This window comes from Dipodomys merriami, unplaced genomic scaffold (assembly GCF_024711535.1).
Source record: "Dipodomys merriami isolate MVZ:Mamm:240054 unplaced genomic scaffold, mDipMer1.0.p SCAF_6, whole genome shotgun sequence".
Lineage (NCBI taxonomy): Eukaryota > Metazoa > Chordata > Mammalia > Rodentia > Heteromyidae > Dipodomys > Dipodomys merriami.
Genome location: NW_027206179.1, coordinates 6703052 through 6728808, shown reverse-complemented (window position 1 = coordinate 6728808; position 25757 = coordinate 6703052). Strand labels below are relative to the sequence as shown.

General features: G+C 51.7%; 3 protein-coding genes across 5 annotated transcripts; all 3 read right to left on the bottom strand.

The window, feature by feature from the left end:
* On the bottom strand, positions 1-2034 carry LOC138813861 (resistin-like). Its single transcript, XM_070002390.1, has 4 exons — positions 1799-2034; positions 1516-1646; positions 776-853; positions 1-216 (listed from the first exon to the last, which is right to left on the bottom strand). Exons 2-4 carry the CDS (start codon positions 1637-1639, stop codon positions 80-82), a joined length of 339 nt encoding a protein of 112 aa, XP_069858491.1. The 5' UTR covers positions 1640-1646; positions 1799-2034; the 3' UTR covers positions 1-79.
* A 1844-nt stretch (positions 2035-3878) lies between these two features.
* On the bottom strand, positions 3879-6026 carry Retn (resistin). Its single transcript, XM_070002391.1, has 4 exons — positions 5943-6026; positions 5641-5765; positions 4639-4716; positions 3879-4092 (listed from the first exon to the last, which is right to left on the bottom strand). The coding sequence occupies exons 2-4, from the start codon at positions 5762-5764 to the stop codon at positions 3956-3958; spliced, it is 339 nt and encodes a 112-aa protein (XP_069858492.1). The 5' UTR covers position 5765; positions 5943-6026; the 3' UTR covers positions 3879-3955.
* An 8882-nt stretch (positions 6027-14908) lies between these two features.
* Positions 14909-24364, bottom strand: Stxbp2 (syntaxin binding protein 2). Of its 3 annotated transcripts, none has more exons than XM_070002387.1 (19): positions 24289-24364; positions 23013-23062; positions 22743-22824; positions 22238-22341; positions 21927-22005; positions 21535-21638; positions 21157-21305; positions 20854-20938; positions 20644-20774; positions 20440-20547; positions 20062-20119; positions 19889-19954; positions 19705-19785; positions 19064-19202; positions 18568-18677; positions 17148-17243; positions 16200-16285; positions 15951-16108; positions 14909-15058 (listed from the first exon to the last, which is right to left on the bottom strand). In XM_070002387.1, exons 1-19 carry the CDS (start codon positions 24323-24325, stop codon positions 14973-14975), a joined length of 1809 nt encoding a protein of 602 aa, XP_069858488.1. In that variant the 5' UTR covers positions 24326-24364; the 3' UTR covers positions 14909-14972. The 3 variants fall into 3 exon arrangements, with proteins under 3 accessions (XP_069858488.1, XP_069858489.1, XP_069858490.1); XM_070002388.1 differs by having other exon boundaries at positions 22238-22314; XM_070002389.1 differs by lacking the exon at positions 23013-23062 and having other exon boundaries at positions 24289-24329.
* Positions 24365-25757: the final 1393 nt, after the last annotated feature.

The window sequence follows — 25757 nt, the reverse complement described above, 5'->3', positions numbered from 1 at the left end:
TCACCATCATTTGGTTTATTTCCAGCCTCCAAGCTCGCCCCCCCCCCCATCCCTGTGCCCCCTTTCCGCTCAAACGACCTCAAGCCGTGCCTCTCAGATGGCAGCAGCGTGCTCCGGTCCAGTCCATGCCCGCGCACTGACAGTGGCACGTGTTCCCGGCACGCACATCCCACGAGCCACAGCCCATGCCACACGAGCACCCCGTGACAACGTGACCTGCAGGGGTCGGGGAGAGAGAAGAGAGATTGGACCATTGAACTGGGATTCGAAGCAGGGGTGAGGAAGGGGTCCAGGTGGCCGGAGACTCCAACACAAGAATGAGAGCAGGGTGCCATTGCAAGGCAGGGGAGGCATTTCTGGACCCCAATATAGTGAGGAAATGGATTCAGGGAACTGAGGTTGCAGGGAGCAGGCTGGGGCTACAGAGGCAGGAAGTGAAAGGAGGGAGATACAGGACCTTTTTTTTAACTATTATTTTTTGGGAGCCTTAGGCTTGAACTCAGGGCTTGAGCACTGTCCCTGAGCCTCTCTGTGCTCAAGACTAGCACTCTACCACTTGAGCCACAGCTCCACTCCCAGATTTTTTTTCCTGAGGATTTTATTGGAGATAAGCGTCTCACAGACTTTCCTGCCTAGGCTGGCTTTGAACCATGATCATCAAATCTCAGTCTCTTGAGTGAGTAGCTACGATCACAGACATGAGCCACCAGTGTCCAGCTACATATGGGGTCTTGGGACACAGTGGAGAGGCTCCATGACACATGTTTGTACTCACCTGCAGGGCAGGAAGCCAGGTTCCCATTGGATTTCACAGTCCTACAATCCAGTCCAATGCCCTTGAGTGCCATTGAAACTGCAAGGGGGACAATGGGGAGGGTTTTAGACCAGCTGCCAGCTGGCCTCAGTCCTCAAGCTGGAGATCCTCCCAATTACATCAGCAGATTCCCCAGCACTAGGACGGTAACACATGCCTGTAATCCCAAGCACTGGGGAGACTGAGACAGGATTGAGAATTCAAGACCAGCCTGAGCTATGGAATGAGACATGGCCACACAGCCAGGTGCCCATGGCTCACGTTTGGAATCCTAGCCACTCAGGAGGCTGAGATCTGAGGAGATCAAGGCCAGCCTGGCCAGGAAATCTCTGAGACTCCTTATCCCCAACTAACTAGCAAAAAGCTGGAAGAAGAGTTGTGGCTCAAGTGGTAGAGCACCAGCCTAGATTGAAAAAGCTCAGGGATACCGCCAGGACACAAGTTCCATTTTTGCCTGGACTTGGGTATTTCTGAGTAAGACTAGGTTTGGGGTGAGCATGGGAGCTGGGTTGAGTTTGGAGCTGTGGTTCCAAGGCAGGGTGAGGCCTGGTGGGGAATGGGCTATGGGCAGAAGTTGTGGCTGTGGTGGCTTTGTAGTTGACATTTGGTAGGAGCTGGGCCTTGAGGTGGGTTACACTAATGTCTATGACCAGATTCCTCTAAATCTCTGGATGTTTGTGGGGGGAAGGAGGGGTCCTCACTTTGCGGTGTGACACCATCCTTTATCTTCTGATTGATGGCATCTTCCACGGGGCACAGAGACTCACTGGACACCAACAGAGCCAGGACAGAGAGGACAAAGAGGAGCAGAGACGGAGCCTTCATCCTGTTGCTGTAAGAAAGAACCAAGAGACCCAGGTCCAGTCAGGGGGAGAATTTCACTTGCGACACCAGCCATCCTGGGTGTCCTGTGGGAGAGGAAGACAAAAGTGCAGGTTTGTCCCTGGCCCCTTAAAATGGGATTCCAGGGGGCAGATCACTTACCGATCAGACTCGGCAGGACACAGATCAAACCTAATGTTAGATGTCTAGGTCAGGTAAAACACAGCACACAGGTCCGAGAGAGGAGGAAAGGTTGAATGTCAGACAGACAAACAGACAGACAGACAGACAGACTGCCTGCACAGGGAGGGGACCAGCAGCTGCCCTTATGCTGGGGAGGGCAATTTTAAAGGGGCAGACCTGCCAGAAGGTGGGAGTGGAAAGTGCATTTTGGGAGCGCTAATTGGAGTTCGTGGTCAGGCCAGGAGGTCAGACAAGGCAGAGTGACCTGACTTATGGAAAGCCAGGGGGAACTTGAGCAGGTGGAATGCGGGCCTCCACAGGAAGACTCCACCCGAGTCAACACGCAGGACTCCAATTCTCGGGCCACAGCTGTGTCTTGGAGACCTCAGGGTGGAGACCTTCCTGTCATTACTAAGAAGTCCCTTGGCCCTTTCCCCCCACCTTCCTTCTTCCTTCTAGAACCAAGAAGAAACCCAAGATGGAAATCAGAAAGGTCTCACAGCGGGAGACACTGCCACCTCCCTGCCGTGGCCTCCTCTTCCAGGGGGACCCCCATGTCCACACTTGGGTCAGCTCAAGAGCAGGGGTCATTTCAGTTGGTGGCATCTGAGTGGCAGAGAATAGGAGTTTGTTTGCAGACGTGGGGGACCCCACCCTACTGGAGCAACTGTTACTTTGGGAGCCTTGCCCATCAGATTTATGCCCAGTGGAGGATGGGGCAGCCAGGCCCCAGGGGTGACACCTGCAATTCTAGCCACTCAGGAGACTGAGAATGAAGTAAGGAGGTCAGGTCTGGCCTGCTCCATATTGGGCACATGGTTATATGTTAATGTCTGGCATCTTGTCTTCTGGCTGGGGGAAGGAAACCCCCTACCCCCTAGGTAATGGCTCATCTCTGGTCATCATGATGTCCCAACTCAGCTCTCCATTGGAGCTGAATTGGCTTGTTGGTATTGTTTTTGTTCTTTCTTTCCTCTTTAGCATGTTTCCTAGCTGTGTTACATGTAAATTCATGCTGCCTGCCTTTGTAACAACTGGCTGCCTGCAGTGTGCTAACTGTATAATAAAGACTCCTGATATTCTATATTTCAAAATGTGGCTTCTGGGATGATTCACCTTACAATGAAGGTTAAAAGCCAACCTAGAATGGAAAGACAGTGAAACGCTGTAGAAAGTGAGGCTGTGGCTCAAGTGTTAGAGCATCAGTCTTAAATAGAAAAACTCAGGGACAGTACCCAGCCCTGACTTCAAGCTCCAGGACTGGTAAATACATACATACATACATACATACATACATACATACATACATACATACATACATACATACATACATACATACATACAAACATACAGAGAAGTCAAAGAGAGAAAGACACAGAGAGGTAGATTTAGAGACAAAAGGAGAGACAGAGACAAGAGAGCAAGACACAGAAAGAAGAGATAGAGGAGACAGGATTTTTTGGGTGCAAAGATTGCTTTCTTGGACTGGGAATGTGGCATAATGGTAGAGTGCTTGCCTAGAATGTATGAAGCCCTGAGTTCCATTCCTCAGTACCACATGAACACAAGAAGCAGGAAGTGGTGCTGTGGCTCAAGTGTTTAGAGTGTTAACATTGAGCAAAAGAAGCTCAGGGACAGTTCCCAGGCCCTGAGTTCAAGCCCCAGGACCATTGCCATCAGGATCATTATCATCATTTGTGTGTGTGTGTGTGTGTGTGTGTGTGTGTGTGTGTGTGTGTCTGTGTCTGTGTGTCTGTGTGTGTGTGAAAGAGAGTTTTAGCCCTTGAATTCAGGGCCTCAGTGCTGTCCTTGTGCTTTTGTTTTTTTTTGTTGTTGTTGTTTTGGGTTTTTACCCAAGGCTAGCACTGTACTAACTGAGCCACTGGTCCACTACAGCTTTTTGGTGATCCATTGGAAATAAGAGTCTCACAAACTTTCTTGGCCCAGGCTGGCTTTGAACTGTGGTCCCCAGACCTCAGCCTCCTGACTACCTGGGACATGGGAACCTGGCTCCTCACCCCTGTCATCACCCTCACCCTTATAATCACCACCACCACCATCATCATCATCATTTGGTTTATTTCCAGCCTCCAAGTCGCCCCCCCATCCCTGTGCCCCCTTTCCGCTCAAACCACCTCAAGCCGTTCCCCCCAGATGGCAGCAGCGTGCTCCAGTCCAGTCCATGCCCGCACACTGACAGTGGCACGTGTTCCCGGCACGCACATCCCACGAGCCACAGCCCATGCCACACGAGCACCCCGTGACAACGTGACCTGCAGGGGTCAGGGAGAGAGAAGAGAGATTGGACCACTGAACTGGGACTTGAAGCAGGGGTGAGGAAGGGGTCCAGGTGGCCGGAGACTCCAACACAAGAATGAGAGCAGGGTGCCATTGCAAGGCGGGGGAGGCATTTCTGGACCCCAGTATTGTGAGGAAATGGATTCAGGGGAACTGAGGTTGCATGGAGCAGGCTGGGGCTACAGAGGCAGGAAGTGAAAGGAGGGAGATACAGGGCCTTTTTTTTTTCCTGGGCCTGGGGCGTGAACTCTGAGCCTGGGTGCTATCTGTCCCTGAGCCTCTCTGTGCTCAAAGCTAGTACTCTACCACTTGAGCCACAGCACTACTCCCAGTTTTTGTTTTGTTTTGTTTTTCTGAGTAGTTCATTCTCAGACTTTCCTGCCCGGGCTGGCTTTGTATTGTGATCCTCAAATCTCAGTCTCTTGAGTAGCTAAGATCGCTGACATGAGCCACCGGTGCCCGGATACATATGGGGTCTTGGGACACAGTGGAGAGGCTCCATGACACATGTTTGTACTCACCTGCAGGGCAGGAAGCCAGGTCCCCCCTAGATGTCACAGTCTTACAATCCAGTCCAATGTCCTTGAGCGCCTCTAAAACTGCAAGGGAGACAATGGGGAGGGCTTTAGACCAGCTGCCAGCTGGCCTCAGTCCTCACACTGGGAGATCCTCCCAATTACATCAACAGATTCCCCAGCACTAGGATGGTAACACATGCCTGTAATCCCAAGCCCTGGGAGACTGAGACAGGATTGAGAATTCAAGACCAGTATGGAATGAGACCTGGCCACACAGCCAGGTGGCTCACACTTATAATCCTCGCTACTCAGGAGGCTGAGATCTGAGGAGATCAAGGCCAGCCTGGGCAGGAAATCTCTGAGACTCTTTTTTTGTTGTTGGTTGGGTGGTTTTTTTATTTGTTTGTTTTGGGTTTTTTGTTGTGGGGCTTGAATTCTGGGCCTGGATGCTGTCCTTGGTACTGTCCATGACTCCTTCAGCTCAAGCCCAGAGCTCTACCACTTGAGCCACAGCACCATTTCTGGGTTTCTGATGGTTAATTGGAGGTAAGAGTCTCATGGACTTTCCTGCCCTGAACTGCAATTCTCAGATTTCTGCCTCCCAAGTAGCTACAACTACAAGTGTGAGGCACCAGTGCCCAGCCTCTGAGACTCTTTATCTCCAGCTCGCTAGCAAAAAGTTGGAAGTCAAGCTATGGGTCAAGTGTTAGAACACCAGCCTGGAGTGAAAAAGCTCAGGGACAGTGCCAGGCCATGAGTTCCTTTTGCCTGGAGTTGGATATTTCTGAGTAAGACAAGGTTTAGGGTAAGCATGGGAGCTGGGATTGAGTTTGGAGCTGTGGCTCAAGGCAGGGCTAGGCATGGTGGGAATTGACTCTGGGCAGAAGTTGTGGCCGTGGTGGCTCTGTGGTTGACATTTGGTTAGAGTTGGGGCCGGGCAGGGTCACATTCGTGTCTAAGACCAGAGGCCTCTAATTCCCTGGATGTGGGGAAGGGGTTCCTCACTTAGAGATGTGACGCCATCCTTCAGCTTCTGATTGATGCCTTCTTCCAGGGTACACAGAGACTTGCTGGACACAAACAGACCCAGGAGAGAGAGGAGGAGGAGGAGGAGAGACACAGCCTTCATCCTGTTGCCGTAAGAAGGAACCAAGAGACTCAGGTCCAGTCAGCCTCTTACAGGAAGGAGAGGATTTTGCTTGCCTCACCAGAACCTGCAATCCTGGTTCTCTTATGGAAGAAGCAGATGGAAGTCCAGGTTTGTCCCTGGCCCCTTAAAATGGGAGTGAAAAACGCAGATCACTTACCCAGCGAGACTCGGCAGGACACAGATCAAACCTAGGACTCAAATTGTTGTGCCACAGCTGTGTCTTTGAGGCCCCAGGGTGGGGACCTTCCTGCCTTGGCCAATAAGTTCCTTGGCCCCTTTCATTCTAGCTTCCTTCCCACTTCTGGGGCCAACAGGAAATCCAAGGAGGAGATTGGAGAGGTCTCAGAGGGGAAGACACTGCCATCTCCCTGCCACGGCCTCCTCTTCCAGGGCCCCCATGTCCACACTTGGGTCAGCTCAAGCACAAGGGTCATTTCAGTTGATGGCATTTGAGCAGCAGAGAATAGGAGTTTGCTCGCAGAGGTGGGGGAGACCCCACTCCACTGAAACAGCTGCTACTTTGTGAGCTTTGCCCATTGTATTTAGGATGGAACAGCGAGGCACCAGCAGTTATGCCTGTTATCCTTGATACTCAGGAGGCTGAGATCTGAGGATGGAGTCCATGAGATGCCAATGAACCAGCAAAAACGTAGGAAGTTGACTTGTGGCTTAAATGGTAGAGAATCAGTCTTAAACAGAAAAGCTCAAGGATAGTGCCCAGGCCCTGAGTCCAAGCCCAATGACTGGCACCAGATGGGGGGTGCGGGTGGAGAGGAGAGACAGACACAAAGAGATCAATTTAGAGAAATAGACAAAAAAGACAGAGACCAAGACAGAAGAGGTGGAGAAGGCAGAATTTTTGTGGGCAAAGATAGCTTTCCTTTGTGAATACAAGTGTTATCAGCTCGTTTCTTTCCCACTGTTAGTATATGTCTGTCTGTCTTTGAAGCCTTATTTGAACAAAGAGGATTTTTGTTTTAAGTCACTGGAAAGGCTGTTGCCATCTTCCCAAGAACTTCAGGCTTCTGATTGGCTGCCTTGCCAGAAGATGACTCGTTGCCTTGGTAACCAGGCTGTGATGATGGGCGGCTCTAGGAAATCAGGAAGAGTGTTGGGCACTTGCTTTGTCTCCAATGAGAATGATCAGAAATAAACACAAAAGCCTTGGGTGATGCCAGATTTCCTTACCAAGGACCCAGGGAGCCTCCTCCGTCCCTTTAGGCAAATAATAAAAGATCTAATTTGCCCTGGGAAGAAGTCAGAGCTGTGGCATGAGTGGCGGGAGGTCTAGGGAGGGGCTGAAGGAGCCAGGCAGGACTTAGGGGCAGGGCTCAGTGAAAACCTCGAGAACAGGGGACGAAGATCTTAATATTCTTCCTTTCGCAAACCCCTCCTGTCTCCCAAGGACTCTTCCAGGAAAAGGGAGGCTGACCAGTCAGCTGATTGACCTTTCCTTCTTGGTCCCACCCCTGCAAGTATTGCGATCACCCTATCTGCTATTTGGGGAAAGTTTAACCCTGTGGTGTAGGACTAATGACCTTATTTAATCACTACAAATAGCCATTGAGTTAGCTGTGATAATCATCTCTGCTTCCAGACAGAATGATTAACTAGTACTGGATCACAAAGCCAGTGTAGAGAGAAGTCACATTTGAACCCATGTCTGAGTCTAGCACCAGGCCAGTCTGGTTTCATTCACTATAAGGTGTGTTGGAGAGGGGTACGGGGGGTTAAGGGATGTTTCTTGGGTGGCCACAGCTGTGTATCAGATTCTGGTGGCTCATGGCTGGCAATTCAAGCTACTCAAGAGGCTAAGATCTTGGGCTGGGAAGGTGGCTTGGTGGTAGAGTGCTTGCTTAGCATGCATGAAGCCCTGGGTTCGATTCCTCAGTACCACAGAAATAGAAAAGGCCAGAAGTGGTGCTGTGGCTCAAGTGGTAGAGCTCTAGTCTTGATTGTAAAGCTCCAGGGCAGCACCTAGTCCTGAGTTCAAGCTCCAGTACTGCCTCCTCCTGCCCCAAGGGGGGAAAACATATAGAAATTTACAAAAGAAAAGTGTTCGTGCCTTTCTAAGCCACTGAAGAAATCGAGAAATGACTGGGGGAAAAGGGGAGTTTATGGAGCAACCCTTCTCCTCCTGAAATGAGGAAGTGTGAATGCTGAGGCCATCTGGTCACAGTTTCCTGGAATGAAGGAAATTCCCCATCTCCCCAGCCTCCACCACACAGCCCACAACAGCACAAATCCACCAGGCTCAGATTCCTTCAGCCAGCCCTGTGCAGTTAGTGAGATAAGACAACTGCCTGTGTTTTGGTTTGAGATCTTTTATTTTTCTTTTCTTTCTTTCTTTCTTTTTTTTTTTTTTTTTTGGTCGGTCATGGGGCTTGAACTCTGGGCCTGGGCACTGTCCCTGTGCTCTTCAGCTCAAGGAGAGCGCTCTACTGCTTGAGCCACAGCACCACTTCCAGTTTTTGAGTGGTTTATTGGAGATAAGAGTCTCACGGACTTTTCTGCCTGGGCTGGCTTTGAACCATGATCCTCAGATCTCAGCCTCCTCAGTAGCTAGGATTACAGGCATGAGCCACCAGTGCCTGGCTAAGATCTTTTTTTTTTTTTTTCCTTGTGTGGTACTCAAGACCTGCTGCTTGCTGGGCAGGTGTTCTAACGCTGAGCCCAAAATGGGACAGCGGTTGTAAGGAGCAACTCAAAGCCACATTCAAGAGATCACAGGCCAGCCAGGCACTGGTGACTCACACCTGTAATCCTAGCTACTCAGGAGGCTGAGATCTGAGGATCATGGTTCAAAGCCAGAATGAGCAAGAATTCTGTGAGATTCTGATCTCCAATGAACCACCAAAAAGCTGGATGTAGAGCTGTGGCTCAAGTTGTAGAGTGCTAGTGTTAAGCAAAAAACTCAAAGACAGAGCCCAGATTCTGAATTCAAGCCCTAGGACCAGCAAAACCAAACAAAATAAAAGAACTATGATATCATCCTGCTATGTCTAGGTGTCAAAGTCAGCTTACTATAGAGACACCTGCACACAACACACTTTGGGCAGCACTATTCACAATAGCTAAGTTATGGAATTAGCCTAGGGGTCCATCAACCCATGAGTGAATAAAGAACATGTGGTTTATTTACAGAGTAGAGTATTATTCAGCCATAAAAAAGAATGAGGTCATGTCAGTTGCTGGGAAATAAATAGAACTGGATCTCATCACAGCCAAACACACAAAGAGAAGCATAGCATGTGTTTTTTCTCATTTGTGGAAGTGAGGGCAGGGGATAAAAGATCATAAAGTAAAAGGACTACTAGGGAAGGGGAACAGAAGGCTCAAAGGAGAAAGGAATATGAAAAAGCAGGAAGAAGTGAGTATAGTGGAAATACGTTGTATGCATGTTTGGAACTTTTATAATAAACCTCTTGCTCTGTGCAATTAACATATGCTAATAAAAATGTTACCTTAGGACTGGGCACAGTGACTGTGTAGGATCAGCTAATCAGGAGGCAGAAATAGAAGGACCTCAAAAGCATTAGACCCTAGCTGACAAAGCAACAAAAGGGCTGAGGCCAGGCCTAAGTGGTGAGGGACTGTGGATAAAGAGGCAGCGGGCAGGGGTATGGCCAAGGAGGCAGAGGGCGTGGCTCAGCAGTAGGAGCCTTGCACCAAACGGTGGGGTGCAAAGCTCAAGTGGTAAGGGGCGTGGCCCAAGCGGTATTGGTCACAGATCCTGTTAGAGGGCATGGCCCAGGCGGTAAGGGCGTGGCCAAGCTGTAGGCGTGGCCAACCTGTAGAAGCTATGGATCAAGCAATAGGGGGCGTGGCTGAAGCAGGATTGGCCATGAATCCTATTAGAGGGCGTGGCTCAAGTGGTAGGAGGTGGGCTTAAACAGTAAGAGGCGGAGCTCAACAAATAGGGGTGGGGCTCAAGAGGTAGGAGGTGTGGCTCAAACAGTAGAGGTGGGGCTAAGCGGTAGGGTCTGGGTATATCAACTGGTAGGAGTGGCTCATTATCTGCCTAGCAAGCACAAGGCCCAGAGTTCAAACCCCAATATTATCACAGAAAATTTAAAAATTTAAAACAAAAATTTGATTTTTTCTTTTCTTCTGGATTTGAAGGGTTTCAGAAGAGAACTTGATGACCCGGGTGGAGAGCCTTCTGCCCGGTCCCTGTAGCTTACCAGGGTCCTGAGGAACCTATCTCTAGTCCCCTTACAGGGCGACTTCCGTTCCCCAAACACCATTTCACAACATTGCTGACAGCAACTATTGTTTTAACATTTTGAGCAACAACAACAACAACAAAAAAAAAAAAAAAAGGAAAAAAAAGAAAAAGGGAAACCAAACACCAGTGGCTCATGCCTATAATCCTAGCTACTCAGGAGGCTGAGATCTGAGTTGCAAGGTTCAAAGCCAGCCTGGACACGAAAGTCTCTGAGACTCTTATCTCTAATTAACCAGCCAAAAAGCCAGAAGTGGCACTGTGGCTCAAGTAGGAGAGCACTAGCCATTAGCACAGATGCTTAAGGATAGTACCCAGGCCTTAAGCTCACATCCCAGGACTGGCGCGTGCACACACACACACACACACACACACACACACACACACAGTAATAAAATTAAATAAAAAGTGGAAGTTGAGAAAGTTTGAGTACTGGGATGAATCCCAGGGGCTTGTGCATGCTAGCAAACATTCTACCTCTTGAGTGTCACCTCTAACCTGAAACTCTTTGTTTTTGGGTGGTGCTGGGATTTGAATTCAGAGCCTTGTGCTTGCTAGGCAGATATTCTTAGTACTTGATCTACACCCACTAACATTTTAGTGACACCTCCTCTCGTCACTTAAGCCACATCTCCAGTGGTTTTTGGCTTTAGTTATTTTTCAGATAGGTTCCTGTGGCTTTTGTCCAGGTCCAACGTGGGTCAGTGATCTTCCTACCTAAGGCTTCCTACATAGACAGCTGGTATGACAGGAAAGCCCCACACCTGCCTTATAGATTAAACTGAGGTCTCACTACCTTTTTGCCTGGACTGGCCTTGAACAACAATCCTCCTGATCTCCACCACCTCCTGAATAGTTAGATGCTGAGATGACATGTACGAGCCACCATGCTTGGACTTTTTTTCCCTACATAGGTTCTAACTATATATAGCCTAGGTTAATCTGGAATTTATGATTCTCTTGCTTCAGGTTCCAGAGTGCTGAGGTTACAGGTATGGTCCCATGCTTGGAGATATATGTAAATTATATGTATATGTGTATATATATATATATATATATATATATATATATACACATATATATATATATATATATGTTGGGTTTTTTTGCTGGTACTTGAGTTTGAACTTAAGACTAGAGCTCACTCAGCTGGTGTTCTACCACTCAAGCCACACCTCTGGCACAACTTTTTCTGCTTTTTGTGTGTGTGTTGTTTTTGTTTTTTGTTTTGGTGCCAGTCCTGCGCTTGAACTCGGGACTTACGTGCTGTCCCTGAGTTTCTTTTGCTCAAGGCTGGCTTTGAACTGTGATCCTCAGATCTCAGCGTTCTGAGTAGCTAGGATTAGAGGCATGAGGGACCAGCACCCAGCTGATTATTTTTGGAAATAGATTCTCCCAGACTTCTCTGCCTGGGCTGGTTTTGAACTTGGATCCTCCAGCTCTCAGTCTCCTAAGTAACTAGGATTATGGGTATGAACCACCTGTACTTGGCTCTGGCTACATTTTTTTAACACTGAGGAAATGGAAACCCACAAGCCTTTCCCTCGTTATTCCAAGGACTTATTGTTCCTGAGTCTCTTTTGCAATACTGGACTGAGAACTCCCCACAATGAACATAAACAGGCTCTTGGTGTTCCTAGCTAGTAACTGTAATCATTGTTATGATTTTATTACAGCTGCCAGTAGTCCCTGGAGGAGCCTTCATGTTTACAGTGTAGCTACAAGTGATTCTGAAACACAGCTCAAGTATCCAGCAGGCCTCAAGGATTCCCACAAATGACACAGAAGAAATTGCAGCCACTGTTAATTTCCATACAAACCAATGAGTTGCTGAGCTAAAAGAGAGAAAATTCCCACCATTAATTACAGCAGGAGGTAGGGTAAAGGTGGAAGCAATCCTCAGGAGATAATGACTAGGGCTGGGCACAGGTGGTTCATGCCTGTAATTCTAGGTCATCAGCAGCTTGAGAGCCATGGTTCAAGACCAACCTGGGCAGAAAAGTCCAAGAGACTCCATCTCCAAAAATTCAGCACCAGGGGTGCATTTTGGGTGAAGACTGGCTACACGGGCAACATTGCAAAAGCCCAGGGACAGGAAAATATGAACAAGTCCCTATATAAGGCAAGACATGGAGGTGCTGAGCGCAGCCCTACACTGTACAGAAAGCGGAGAAGGGAATTTTTATCCTTAAGAGGAAGGTTTTGAAGGATTCTGGGTAATGTAAAATGTTGAGAAAGGCCAGGTTAGGGTCTCTTAATGCCAGCTGCAGTTGCTCTTAGGATCCCAGAGAACGTTTTTGGCGTGGAGGGGGCGAGGGAGGGTCCTGGGGCTTTGAACTCGGGGCCTGGACGCTGCTGTCCTTGAGCTTTTTTTGCTCAAGCAGGTGTCTTGAGCCGCAGCGCCCCCTCGCGGCCATCGCCCCAACTGCACTAGCAGATGCTCCCCCAGGCGCTGCGGTGGAACTGGAAACAGAACCGGCCTCCCTCCACACACTCACACCCGCTCTGTCGTCATCGCTGCAGCCGTGAATCTAGGACACATCGTCTGTCTCCGGGGTCTCTGCCGACCCTGTTTTTTTCCCCCGGATTCTCAAAAAGATGGGTGACCTCAAAATCAGGAAAAGTCCTCCCAGCCCGGCTCGCTACTTCTGAGCCCGGCCACCGGGGGGCGCTGTGCCCGTTCTTCCACACACACACCCATCCTCCCCCAAAGACCCCACCCATCTGGGACCCCACCTGTCCCCAGCTCTGCTTCCTTCTCTGTCATTCCCCATCTCCAGAGTAGCTCTCCACACACCTGCAAGTGGCACTCACATTGTTTTTTTGTTTAATTCCAATGCTGGGGATGGAAGCCAGCTTGCTAAGCAACAGCTTAATCACTGAGCTACACCCCCAGCTACACCCCAAGCTCAGAGCTTGCTGCTGGTCAGTACTCTTCCATGTGGTCCCCCTAGCTGTCCCCCCTCTCTTTCTAAGACTTGAACTCAGGGCCCAGCACTTCATCTCAGCCAAGTACTATTGGCTACATCCTGCCCCTGGATATCTCAATATAACAGGATTTAGAGACAAGGTCTTTAAAGCAAAACTAAGTCACTAATCTGACCAGTAGTCTTATGAGAAGGGCCAGGTGAGGTGGTGTATACCAGTAAGCCCAGCCACTCAAACGTCACAGATCAGCCAGGCTCATGCCTGTAAATCCTAGCTTCTCAGGAGGCTGAAATCTGAAGATTGTGACTCAAAGCCAGCCCAGTGAGACTCTTATCTCCAATAAGCTCAGAAAAAGCCAAAAATGGTGCTGTAACTCAAGTGGCAGAGCTACCCCACCCCACCCCCAAAAATCTAAGACTGCAATAAAGATAACTAAAGTTTAAAAGGGCTGGGGAGGGGCTGGGAAGGTGGCTCAGTGGTAGAGCGCTTGCCTTGCATGCATGAGGCCCTGGGTTCGATTCCTCAGCAGGAAAAAAAAGCCGGAAGTGGCACTGTGGCTCAAGTGGTTAGAGCACTAGCCTTGAGCTGAAGAGCTGAGGGACAGCGCCCAGGCCCAGAGTTCAGGCCCCATGACCAGACTCTCCCCCCCCCCAAAAAAAGGCTGGGGAGATGGGCACTAGCTCATGTCTGTAATCCTAGCTACTTAGGAGGCTGAGATCTGAGGATCGTGGTTTAAGGCCAGCCCAGGCAGGTAAGTCTGTGAGACTACTCAGAAAAGGACAAAAGTGGTTCTGTGGTTCAAGTAGAGTGCTAGCCTTGAGCAGAAGCAGCTCAGAGACAGCAACCAGGACCTGAGTTCAAGCCCCAGGACTGGCAAAAAAAAAAAAAAAAAAAAGTGGGGGGAGTTGCGGGTAGTGGAGTTCAAGTGGTAGAGCAGGCCCTGATTCACAGGTGTGAGGCCATGAGTTATAGCCAAAAGAAAACAGCGGAGTTGGAAATTAGGACACAGGAATCTAGAAAGATGACCACAGAGAGAAGGGAGACAACCATCTATCTACAAGCCGAGGTGAAAGGTCAAGGCCTTGCTCTCAGATTTACTACCACTGGAGCTGAGGAACCTTCCTACTGCTTTCTGTTAGGTTGGCCCAAGAGAACAGCCCTCTTCTCCCCCTTCCTCTTCTTGAAAGACAGCACCTAGCCTTACCAGAAATCACCTGGTAGAAAACCAGTAATGACCTACAACTGTCAATCACCTGACTGTGAGTCAGCAGAAGGATCCCAGGCTCTGAAGCTACTTTGCCCTCTGCTGTGGCCACACCTCCTCGCCTTCCATGCTATATGCTATGTGCTACGCTCTGCATGTGGTGCCGGCTGGAGGTTTGATTCTCCCAGTAAACTCTCTTCTGACTGAACCACATGGTGGTCTCCTTTTGGCAACCCTTCCATTTATGTGAAGCTACCCAATCTGTGGTTAAACAGCCTGAGCAAACAGATACACCCACTAAAGTCTCTGATAAGCCCTGCAATCGGGAGCTCCAGGAACACCTGGGGTGGGGAAGCCAATAGACAGATGTGCTGGGTATCTGCCCTCATTTGATGGCAGGTTCTGAACCCTTGGAGCTGGGCACACCCTTAGCCCTGTTTGGCTTCAGAAGCCACCGGGACAGTTTATTGAGGGGAGGGGAGAAAGGAGCCCCCACACAAGCATATTCTAATATGCTAATAATACTGAATAGCCAAAAGATGCCCAGATTTTGGATAGGGACCCAGCAAGGTGGCCAGTGTAACTTAGAGGCAATATTCAAGCTAACGCCCAGGTTCTTAACCTCCACATAGGGGAAGAGGCCCTTGGGAGTCAAGAGAAGACTTAGTAGGACAATAGTGTGGGGGGGGGGGGTGGCTGGGGCCCAGAGCTGGCCCAGCACAGCTCCAAGGGGCTCTCTTGAAAAAGACAGTAAAGTAGGCAGTGCTTGTTAACAGACAGAAGGGAGCATTTATTTCTCTGGAGAGGGGAGGAAGAGGCAGGGGACACGGTCAAGGCAGGGAAATATCCTCCAGCTTCTGGTCCAGCGTCTTGAGGTCATCCAGGAAGCGGGTAGGGGTGAGGATGTGCGAGGAGCCTGGGCAGGAGGGGAAGACTATGGACTTGGGGGTGCTACCTTGGCGCCTGGGGGCCGGGATCCTGACCAATAAGGGGCCTGTCCCTGCCCCCTCCTCAAACCAGGCCCCTGATTTTTCTAAGGATTCCAGAATCTAGAAACTTAGGAACATGGTATCCAGCCCCGACCCACCTAAGGTGGCCCCTTCTCTTAGAACTCAAGCCCCAGCCTCTCAGGGACCTCAAATAAGTGTAGCCTTGGCCAGGTACCGATGGCTCACACCTGTAATCCTAGCTACTCAGGAGGCTGAGATGTGAAGATTGTGGTTCAAAGCCAGCCCAGGCAGGAAAGTGCAGGAGACTCTTATCTCCAATGAACCACCAGAAAACCAGAAGTGGCGCTGTGGCTCAAGTGGTAGAACACTAGCCTTGAGCTAAAGTGCTTAGGGACAGCACCCCAGCCCGGAGTTCAAACCCCAAGACCAAAAAAAAAAGTCAAGCCTTGGCTCCTAAAAGACCAAGAAGTCAGCCGGGCGCTGGTGGCTCACACCTGTAATCCTAGCTACTCAGGAGGCTGAGATCTGAGGATTGCAGTTCAAAGCCAGTCCGGGCAGGAAAGACCGTGAGACTCCTATCTCCAATAAACCACCAGAAAACCGGAAGTGGCGCTGTAGCTCAAGTGGTAGAGGCTCGCCTTGAGCTGAAGAGCTGAGGGACAACGCCCAGGCCCAGAGTTCAAGCCCCACGACCGACAAAAAAAAAAAGACCAAGAAGTCCAGCTCCAGTCCCTCAGATACCCCCAGAGTCTAATCCTAACCCCTCTCAGATACTCCCGAGGTTAGCCTCAGTCCCTCGGATACCCCCAAGTCCAGCCCCAGCTCATGGGCCCCCCACCCCAGGGTCTGGCTACTTACCAATAAGCACCTCCCATTTGCCCTCGGTGGCCCGGGTCACCTCGTAAGCAGCCCTCATCTCTGACATGGCCACGCCACCCACAATGTACACAATGAGCCTTGGCCCTGCCCGAGCCTCAACACCCGCCTTGTTCTTGTGCCAGTGGCCGAAGCGGGCACTGTGGGGGACAGAGGACAAAGGTCAGCCCAGGCTGGAGACATCAGCATGTCCTCCTGACTCCCCCAACAAGGGCCTCTCTCTCAGCTCACCTGACTGCAGCCTGGGAGCTGGGAGTGGGGGTGGGGTCAGACACAAAGGGCCACAGCTTCCGGTCCAGCCTGTCCTCCACAGCATCCTGGGTGGCCAGAAGGGGGAAGTTTAGGGGAGGAGCTTTAGACAGCAGGGCTCAGGGACTGGGGTGTTCAGAAGCTGTGATCGTGGCAAAGAGGAGCTTCCATCTGTACCTCCTGCCCCTTGGAGAACCCGGAGTCCTGACATCCAAAGCTCATGGTGAAGGGGAGGCCAAGGTTGCTGGACCCCCAAGAAAGAGGCACTAGGACCCTACAAGGACAGGCCAAAGCCAGGCCCTTGGCATGGAGTATTTGCTAGAAATGCTTTTGGGGAGGTCTCAGGATAGTCAGGAAGGCGGGGGGGGGGGTGAGGAGTTGGGGAGACTTCTGGAGATGAAATCTTAGGAGGCTGAGATCCGAGGATCATGGTTCAAAGCCATCCCAGGCAGGAAAAGTCCATGAAACTCATCTCCAAGCAAAAAACAAGAAGTGGTGCTGTGGCTCAAAGTGGCAGAATGCCAACCTTGAGCAAAAAAAGCTCAGGGACAGTGCCCAGGCCCTGAGATCAAGCCCCAGGACCAGTGTGCACATATGCACACATGTGCATGCTCACGTGCGTGCATGCATGCGTGCACGCGCACGCACACACACACACACACACACACACACACAAATTGTAGAGGGGCACAAGGAAGTTGTGGGCAGCAGGTAGGAAGGTAAGCAAGATACTCCAGTAAGGGAGAATCCCTGTGCTGCCCTAATTCCTGGGGTGCAGGCCTAGGATACCCCTAGGCATATAAGGAATGCCAATAATGAGGGATTTTCCTCTAAGCCTCAGGCTTAGCACTGTAAGCGGGCGGGAGGCTGAGGGACTGACTGGACCAGCAGGGGAATAGGGCCCCAGCCTCCCACTAGCCCCCCAAGTACCTCCATCACATCCTTGATGACCGGGGACCAGCGGGACAGCTGATAGGTGGGCTCAGTGCGTTCCCTTCGCTCCAGCCGGCTGGAGGTCCCCAGGCCCTACAAAGTGGGAGCATGCAGGGCCGACGGGGGTGGGGGAAGGAGGAGAGTCATAGGTGGGGTGGGGGCCTTGTCTGGCTGGGGAGGAGGTGTAAATAAAAGAAGTGAAGCAGAAAGAGACAGACAGACACACAGACAGAAACAAGTCGAAAAAGGAAGCAAAGAATGTGAGTGAGCCGGGTGCAGGTGGCTCATACCTGTCACTTAGCTATTCAGGAGGCTGAGATCTAAGAATTGAGGTTCAAAGCCAGCCCAGGCAGGAAAGTCCATGAGACTCTTTATCTCTGAACCTGGAGCTGGTGGCTCACACCTGTAATCCTAGCTACTCAGGAGGCTGAGATCTGAAAATTACAGTTCAAAGCCAACCCAGGCAGGAAAGTCTATGAGGTGCTTTTTTTTACAGACAGAGCTGAAGACTGAACTCAGGGCCTTGTGTTTGCCAGACAAGTGCTCTTCCACTGAGCTAAATCCCCAACTCCTCCATGAGACCCTTATCTCCAATAAACTTCCAAAAAGTCAGAAGTGGAGCTGTGGGTCAAGTGGTAAAGCACCAGCCTGGAGTGAAAAAGGTTCAAGGATACCACCCAGGCCCTGAGTTCAAGCCCCAGAACAGATACAAAAAAAAAAAAAAAAAAGCAGAGAATGAGAAAGAGAAAGAGAAAAGGAAAGATTGAGAAGAAGAGAGACTTAGAAACAAAAGTAAAGAAATGGAGCAGAAAACAAGAGAGAGACAGACAAAGAGAGAAAGACAGAACCAGAGGTGGTAAAATAAAGCAGAGAATCAGAGAGAAAGAGACAGGTAGACTGACTGACTGACTGACTGATGCAGAGTGAGCTAAATAAACAAGCAGAGAGAGGGAGAGATGAGGACAAACAGATGGGGAGACAGAAGGAACAGGGCAGGAAGAAAAACAGAGAACAGAAAGACAGGAGATACATGAAATACCCAGAGAAAACAAAAGGAGGCCAGGGCCAGGGCCAGGGCCAGGATTGGGAGCACACAGGTACCTACAGGCCCGTGTGGTGGCAGGGAGTGGGAGATGGGACATGTAGGGTCAGAGAGAGACAGGATAGGCTAAACCAAGAGCTGAACACAGGAAAGTTAGTGTGTGGGGGGGGACAGTGAGGGAGGGTAGGCTCACAAAAGCCAGCTGACCTTGAATCCTGCTAATGCTGGGGACCCTATCACCCACCCCTAGGGCTCAGACCCCACTCTGAGCCATGGCCACATCTCCTTCCCGCTTGCCTGTTATGTGACCTAGCGACTGGGGGTGCGGCCTCCCCCCCAACACACACACACAAGCTCACAGCAGCCTCCACCTACCCCAGCGTTGGTGACAGTGCCTCCCAATTGCTCCAGGTTCCGGATGAGGCTGCTGTAGGCCTGCACGTTGGCATGCTGGATCAGCTTAGCCAGGTTTTCCTCGCTCACTCCTGGGGAAGGAGGACGGGGGGGGGGCTGCAAAGTGGCCCTGTGGGACCCTGGGATGGGAGAGCTGTGAGGCCACCCCAGACGCTGGATGGGGGTGACCTGCAGCTGTGATGTCCTCAGACTCAGGAGACTTCTAGAATTAGTATAAAAAGGGAATGTAACAGGCATCCCCGAGGGGAGTGGGGAAGTCCTCCAGATTTAACTGAGGGAACCCCAAGTTTATAGAGTTGGGAGTCTCCATGTCAAAGGGGCTATCTTGTTCATGGGAGGTCACCACAACCATGGGGGGGAATGGGGGGAGGGGAGGAGGGGGACGACAGAGTCCAGAGAAGGCATATGTGGATTTGTGGGTTGCAAAGTCCCGCCAAGACTGGTGGGTGACACCCACCGTTCCGCAGAAGGATGTAGAGCAGCAGGACCCTGATCTTGTCGTAGGGCGGCACCGCTGTGTCCAACAGCACAGGGACGATCAGCTTCATAGCATCCTTGATCTTCTCGCCCTCCGCATCGGAGCCCATGGCCAGATCCTGCAGGGCATGAGGATCAGCAATCCAGCCGGATTTCAGAGGAGGAGGAAAGGGGTTAGGGGTGGCAGGGCAGGCCTTCCTAGGCCTTGGTCCCCAATGTCTCCTGGTCATGGTCTCCCAAGGCCTTGCCCACCTGTGTCAGGACCACCTCCCCACCAACCCCACCCTTATTCCCAGTCTTGCCTCTTTCCAAGGCCCCACCCACGGAAGGCTCCGGGTCCTAGTCTTCTCCAAGGTCCCGCCCCTCTGTAAAGATCCTCCCACCTCAAAGATAACTGTTCTGTAGGCCCCACCCTTCTCTGAAGCCCCACCCCTCTCCAAGGACAGACTTCCTGCAAGTCCTGCCCCCTCCCTAAAGACCCGCCTATCTCCAAGGATGGACTTCCCATAGGCCTCACCCCCAGAAGCCCCACCCCTCTCCAAGGACAGACTTTCCATAGGTCCCGCCCCTCTCTGAAGCCACGCCTGTCCAGGAACACACTTCTGCAGGCCCCACCCCTACCTGCTCCACACTGCACAGCTTCTCCACTGAGCCCTTGAAGCGCTTCATGCAGTCATCTGCCAAATGCAGGTGCGTAGAGTACTGTGGGGTACGGGCCGGGAGGTGAGGGTAAACAGACTTCTCAAGTCGGGGTACACGTTGGAGAATGGGGCTGGGGGACGGACGTTCCGGGTACCCAGCTCACCTTGTTCAGTTCCTTCTGATACTGGGGCATCTTCTTCAGAATGTGGGACAGATCTTTGATGTTAGCCTGGGGCAGGGGTGGGAGAGGTCAGGGGGAGGCTGTGAGCGCAGGCTGGTGTCTCTGCTGCTGGTTCAGGAGTCAGGCTGAAGGCCTCCCCTTCTTCTGCCCCTTACCTTATCCGTTGTCAGTCGCTTACTCTCACAGAACGTCTTCAGAAGCTCCGTGACCTTCCTAGTCATAAGCAGGGGACAGAGTGTGAAGGGGTCAGTCCGTAGATGGGAGGGGATGTCATGTGCTATGGGGGGGGCAGGGGACACTCATACGGGTACCAGGTCATGAGGGGTGGAGCTGTGATTGGAGGCGGGCCAACAACCTGGAGGGGTGTGGCCTTTTGTAGGGGAGCAGCTTGTAAGTGGGTATGGCTTATGGGTGGGTGGGGCTTGTGGGACACTCAAGGCCTGGGTGCAGCCAGGGGTCCCATGCAGGTGAGGAGGCCAGGGGTATCCAGGTGGGCCCTGAACCACCAGAGCCCACTGAGTGCATGCACGCACTTGGATACGTCTGCAATGTGCATGTGCCGAAGCTCCACCCATAGGTCATCGTCCTCATCCAGCAGCACAGCCTTCTCCCGGGCCTCGCTCAGTCCTGTGGTCTCGTACCTGGAGGAGAAGCAGCAGTAGGGGACATGAAGGCACTAGCTGGGACCCAGGCGAGCAGCAGTGGGAGTGGAGGGCATACCCTGGGGGTCCACCCACTTGTATGTGTCCTGTTCTATGTTTAGCAGATCATAGGCCATAGCCTGGAATGTGAGTTCGTGCAGCAGCGGGGACACAGGGTCTGCTGCCCGGTCCACGATCAGTAGCTGCGACCGGGTCTTCTCAGGGCCCTGAACAGGAAGGGACAGAGCTAAGGACGCTGTCCCTAACTCTGTGGGGCCTCACCCTCTTCCCCAATGCCCCCCTCACCTCGCCCAGATTGGGAGTGTCTGCCTTGAAGGCATTTAGTTTGGCCAGGACAGCGTGGGCCAGCTGAGCCGTGTCCTCTGGACCCCTGGAGAGGCACAATCAGACATAAGGGACGTCAGGATGTTGGGAGCTGAGAAGACTGGGCACCCACTGCAGAAAGAGGAGTCAAGAGTGAGGCTGAGGATGGGAACCAGGGCCCAAGGTCAGAGGTCAGGGGCTGGGGTCAGCAGCAAGAGTAAAGATTGGCTGTAGGCTGGGGTGAAGTTCAAGATAGGTAGCTTTAGGGTCAGGTTGGGTCCCCACTTGCGGTAGCGGATGGCTGGGTACTCCTGCAGAGTAGCACACAGTGTAGCTATCTGCTGGGCCAGTGCCTCAAGCTGCCGTGTCCTCTCCCCTGCCCGGAAGGGACAGTAGAGATTGTAGGTGCTGTGTGGAGCATCCAGAGAGAACACCTGGGGACAGAAGTGACAGGGGTCACCACTCTAGGTGCACAGCTCAACCTCTAGTCATTAACCTCCTCTCCCCAGTGCTCCATGCTGCCCCCCTGCGGCTCCCAGAGGGAAGGAATGCCAATTTCCCTGAGTGGCAAAGGCTTGTAACTTTGGCTGATTTCCCAGGTGGCACTAGGTTTCAGGGTCTGTTTCTCAGGGAGAGCTTGGGCTATTTATTTCAAGACTGTACCTGGGCTTCGTAGGGCAAGAAGGCAAGGTGGATTTCTTTCAGGGTCTTCACTACCTTTGCCAGACGAGAGCGGCCCAACTCACTGAATAAGGGCTCGGGGCAGGCTGCAGAGTGGCCAGCAAAGGCCATCAGGTCAAAGCCATCACACACACACACACACACACACACACACACACACACACACACACACACACACACACACACACACACACACACACACACCAGGTCAAAGCCATCACACACACACACACACACACACACACACACACACACACACACACACACACACACACACACACACACACACACACACACACACACACACACACACACACACACACACACACACACACACCAACCCTACCCACTACCCCCACACTCTCCTCACTCACTGTCAGTGAAGAAGATATGTGCTGCTTTGTAGGTGAAGGTAGGAGTCCCCCGGAAATCTGCAATCAAGGCCTGGACCGACTGGGGGGTTGGGGGGAATACAGATTGTTTGCTGTGTCTGATTCTACACATCAACACTCCCCCATCCTGTGCTTGGGCACCCCTTCCCCACAGCCACTACCCACCTCCCACTATGTGTAAACGTGTCCAAGACATATCACACATACATGCTGCCTAGTCTACACAGGCATGCACACACAGACAGACAGACAGACACCTATACACACAGACACACACTCATGGAGACAGGCACCTTTTCCGTGGGGCTCAGCAGATAAATGGCCTCCAGGCTGGGAATGGGCTCTCGTCGCTTGTTAATGTCTTCAACAACTAGTAGCAACAGAGGGAGGGGTACACCTGGTGATGTAAGGGGACTCCCAGATTTGGGGAACTGGATGTTTTGGAGAGAAGGGTGAAGTCCCTAAGCTGGAGAAACACATCTAGGAGTGATCTATCTAAGAGCTACAGTCAGGATTCTGAAATTTTGGAGTCACCTATTGTGTGTGTGTGGGGGGGGGGGTTCCCACATTCTGAATCTACCCTGGGCCTACTACATACATACAGGTATATACAGTCAGTGAGTCCTTCATGGGGTACTGTGGGCTCCCCTTGTTCGGCCTGTACATTTTGGGCTTGATCTGGTCACATACCCTGGGATATATCTATGTGGAGAACTGTATAGTTATGAAAATTTGAGGGGATCCTATATTGTTTCATATGAGGAGCACAGTAGAGGGGTTAGGGGGCTATCTACTCACTGGTGATGCCCTCAGCCAAGATGTCCGACATCTTACAGCAAGATGACAAGATGCGCATGCTTGGATGGTCCATAATGAGTACCTGTCCATAGGGATGGACATATGAACCAATCAATGGACAGGAATAGCAGAGATTGTGGGCGGGACTCAGTTCCATGAGTACCCAGGAGCCACTCACCCAACTCCACCCTTGCACCAACATGGAACTCATGGAAGGGGTCCTACATTCAGGGACCCCAAGATGACCCGTGCATTCTGCCTCTACCCTACCTTCCATTCTGAATCCTTTTTGACGCTCCGAATGACCCCACTCAGAATTTCTACAGTGAAGGAGGAAAAGGATCAAATGAAGGCTCTCTGGTCCCATCATGCATGCGCTGCGGATCCCCATCTTAACTCCATTATACTCCTTCCTAACCACACTCCTGAGAGTGTAGCTCTTGACATCACCCCCAGTTTACAGACAGGGAAACCGAGGTTCTGAGCGAACAGGCAACTTGCCTAAGTTCTTGATCAGTGGAAGAAGGGAAAGCTAGGCAGGTTTAACTGCTTCTCCTCCTAGGATCTCAACGTTTCCCACTGTGGAACAGTCAGCAAGATCCTGCACCTGCACACACACACACACACACACACACACACACACACACACACACACACACACACACACACACACACACACACACACACACACACACACACACACACCTACTAGACCCCAAAATACTAGAATGAGAGTCCCTTGGTTCCTTCCCAGCTCTGAAGCCTGCTTGCTCATCTATCTCCAACCCACAGTTTCCTCATCTGTAAACTGGAATCATTTGTTAGTTCTAGTATAAGACGGGGGAGGGCCTCTTTTTTTGTTGGGGTTCTGTACCACAATCTTCTCTGCCTCTTCTCTGTCCAGAGGAAAGAGCAGGGGGAAGAGACAGGAGAATTTCGCCACTGGACTGGTCAGACTGTCAAGTTACCCTGTTATCTGGACAAGCAGGGCGGAAGGAGCAGCCGAGGCCGGAACAACCCCGGGTGAGGGGAGGGGCGTCTCTCCCCCTCCCCCAAAAACCTGGGCCTTCGGGTCGGTCGCTATGGTGGGGGGGGGGGAATCTTAAAGATGGTGCAGGAGGGAGTTGCTTCCTGCAAAGGCCCCGGCGGCCACCTGCGCGCCACACCGCCTGGGGCCGCTGACCGGAGCACCGTGGGGCCCCGGGAGTCCAGCCCCGAACTTTGCTCTGCTCAGAAACTCAAGAATCGGGGGATGCGATGGGGTGGAGGAAATCCAGTGATGCCTTTCTCCTGCAGACACCCGATAAGATCCAGGGTTCTGGCCTTGAACCCTGGACACCCTGGAGCCCAGCCGGTCAACTTTGTTCAGCTGGGGCCGGAGCCGAGCTGATACCAAGTCCCCGCCCGCCCTCTCGGAGATCAGGTGCTCAGGCGCCCAGCCCGGACTCCGACTTCCCGCCGTCCTGAACTCCCCAGAATCCGGAGCTCCCGGATCTCTGACCCCCCACCCTCACCCCAGGGGACCCCACCCCGGGGAAGCACTCACTTTCCCCCACCACCGCCTTCAGCCCCGAGGGCGCCATCTTCCCCCAAGGAGCGCCGCCGCAGCTTCCGGGTCTGGCCCAAGGTGGGGGCGTGGCCCTCGCGTCATCCACGTGGGCCACGCCCTTGCGTGTGGCCACGCCCTCTTCTCACCTGGCCACGCCCCTCGGCCAGTTCTTGCAGGGAAGCCTCAGCCAGTGGCGTGCAGCGCAGGGGCGGACGCGCTCCTAGTGCCTGGCGGGTCTCCGGGCGTGATGGGTGGTTTCTGTTTTATTTGTGCAGCTACTGGGACTTGAATTCAGGGCCTAGGTGCTGTCCCTGTGCTTTTACTCTCAAGGGTAGTGCTCTACCGTTCAGCCACTCCATTTCCGACTTCTCACTGGTTAATTGGAGAAACCGGTCTCAGGGATTTTCTTGCACGGCCTGTTCGAAGCAGGATGCTCAGATCTCAGCCTTCTGAATAGCTGGGATTACAGGTGTGAGCACTAATGAGGCACATGGTTGTGTGATATGAGTTTTCTCAATCCTGCCAGACATTCTGACAAGAATTACCCCCACGGCTGGGAAGGTGGCTCAGTGGTAGAGTGCTTGCCTTGCATGCATGATGAGGCCCTGAGTTCGATTCCTCAGCACTACATAAGCAGAAAAAGCCGGAAGTGGTGCTGTGGCTCAAGTGGTAGAGTGCTTGCCTTGAGCTGAAGAGCTGAGGGACAGCGCCCAGGCCCAGAGTTCAGGACCCATGACTGACAAAAAATGATAATAATAATAATAATAATTACCCCATGACAGAGGAGGGAAGAGAGGCTCAGCAAGTCCCCCAGTTCAAGATCATAGAAAAGAACCCATTGGGATTCTACCCACAAATCTGGAGAAATGTAAATCACCTGCGATGACCCCCCTGTTAAAGCAGGGAAGGAGGCCTGGGAGTGTTGCTCAAGTGGCAAAGTTCTTGCATAACAAGTTGCAAAGCACTGAGTTCAAACCCCAGTACTACAAAAAAAAAGGGGGGAGTGAGAATTGTGAGTTGTGTAGTTAGAAGTGAGGGTGCAGGGCATGCAGGAAGTGAGATCACCAGGATAGAAAAGACAGACTTGGGAAAAGGAGGGGAGTGTGCTGATACACTGGAGCTTGAACTAAATCAAGCCTTGTGCTCTCCCTGGGCTTTTTCACTCATGCTGGTGCTTTACCACTTGAGCCACACCCATAATTCAGCATTTTGCTAATTGAAGATGGAATCTCCAGGACTTTTTTCCCCTAGGCTGGCTTTGAACTTCAATCCTCCAAGACTCAGCCTCCTGAGTAGTTAGGATTACAGGTGCAAGCCCCTGGCACATAGCACTGTAGCTAATTTTTGGCCATTTGCAGTACCTCAAAGTATTTGGGTTTACTCTTGAGCCCAAAGGAGGGTGTTGAGCAGTGGAAATAGAGAATTCCCTACCTGCCTCTCCAGATTGGGAGCAGGAAGAGGGATTA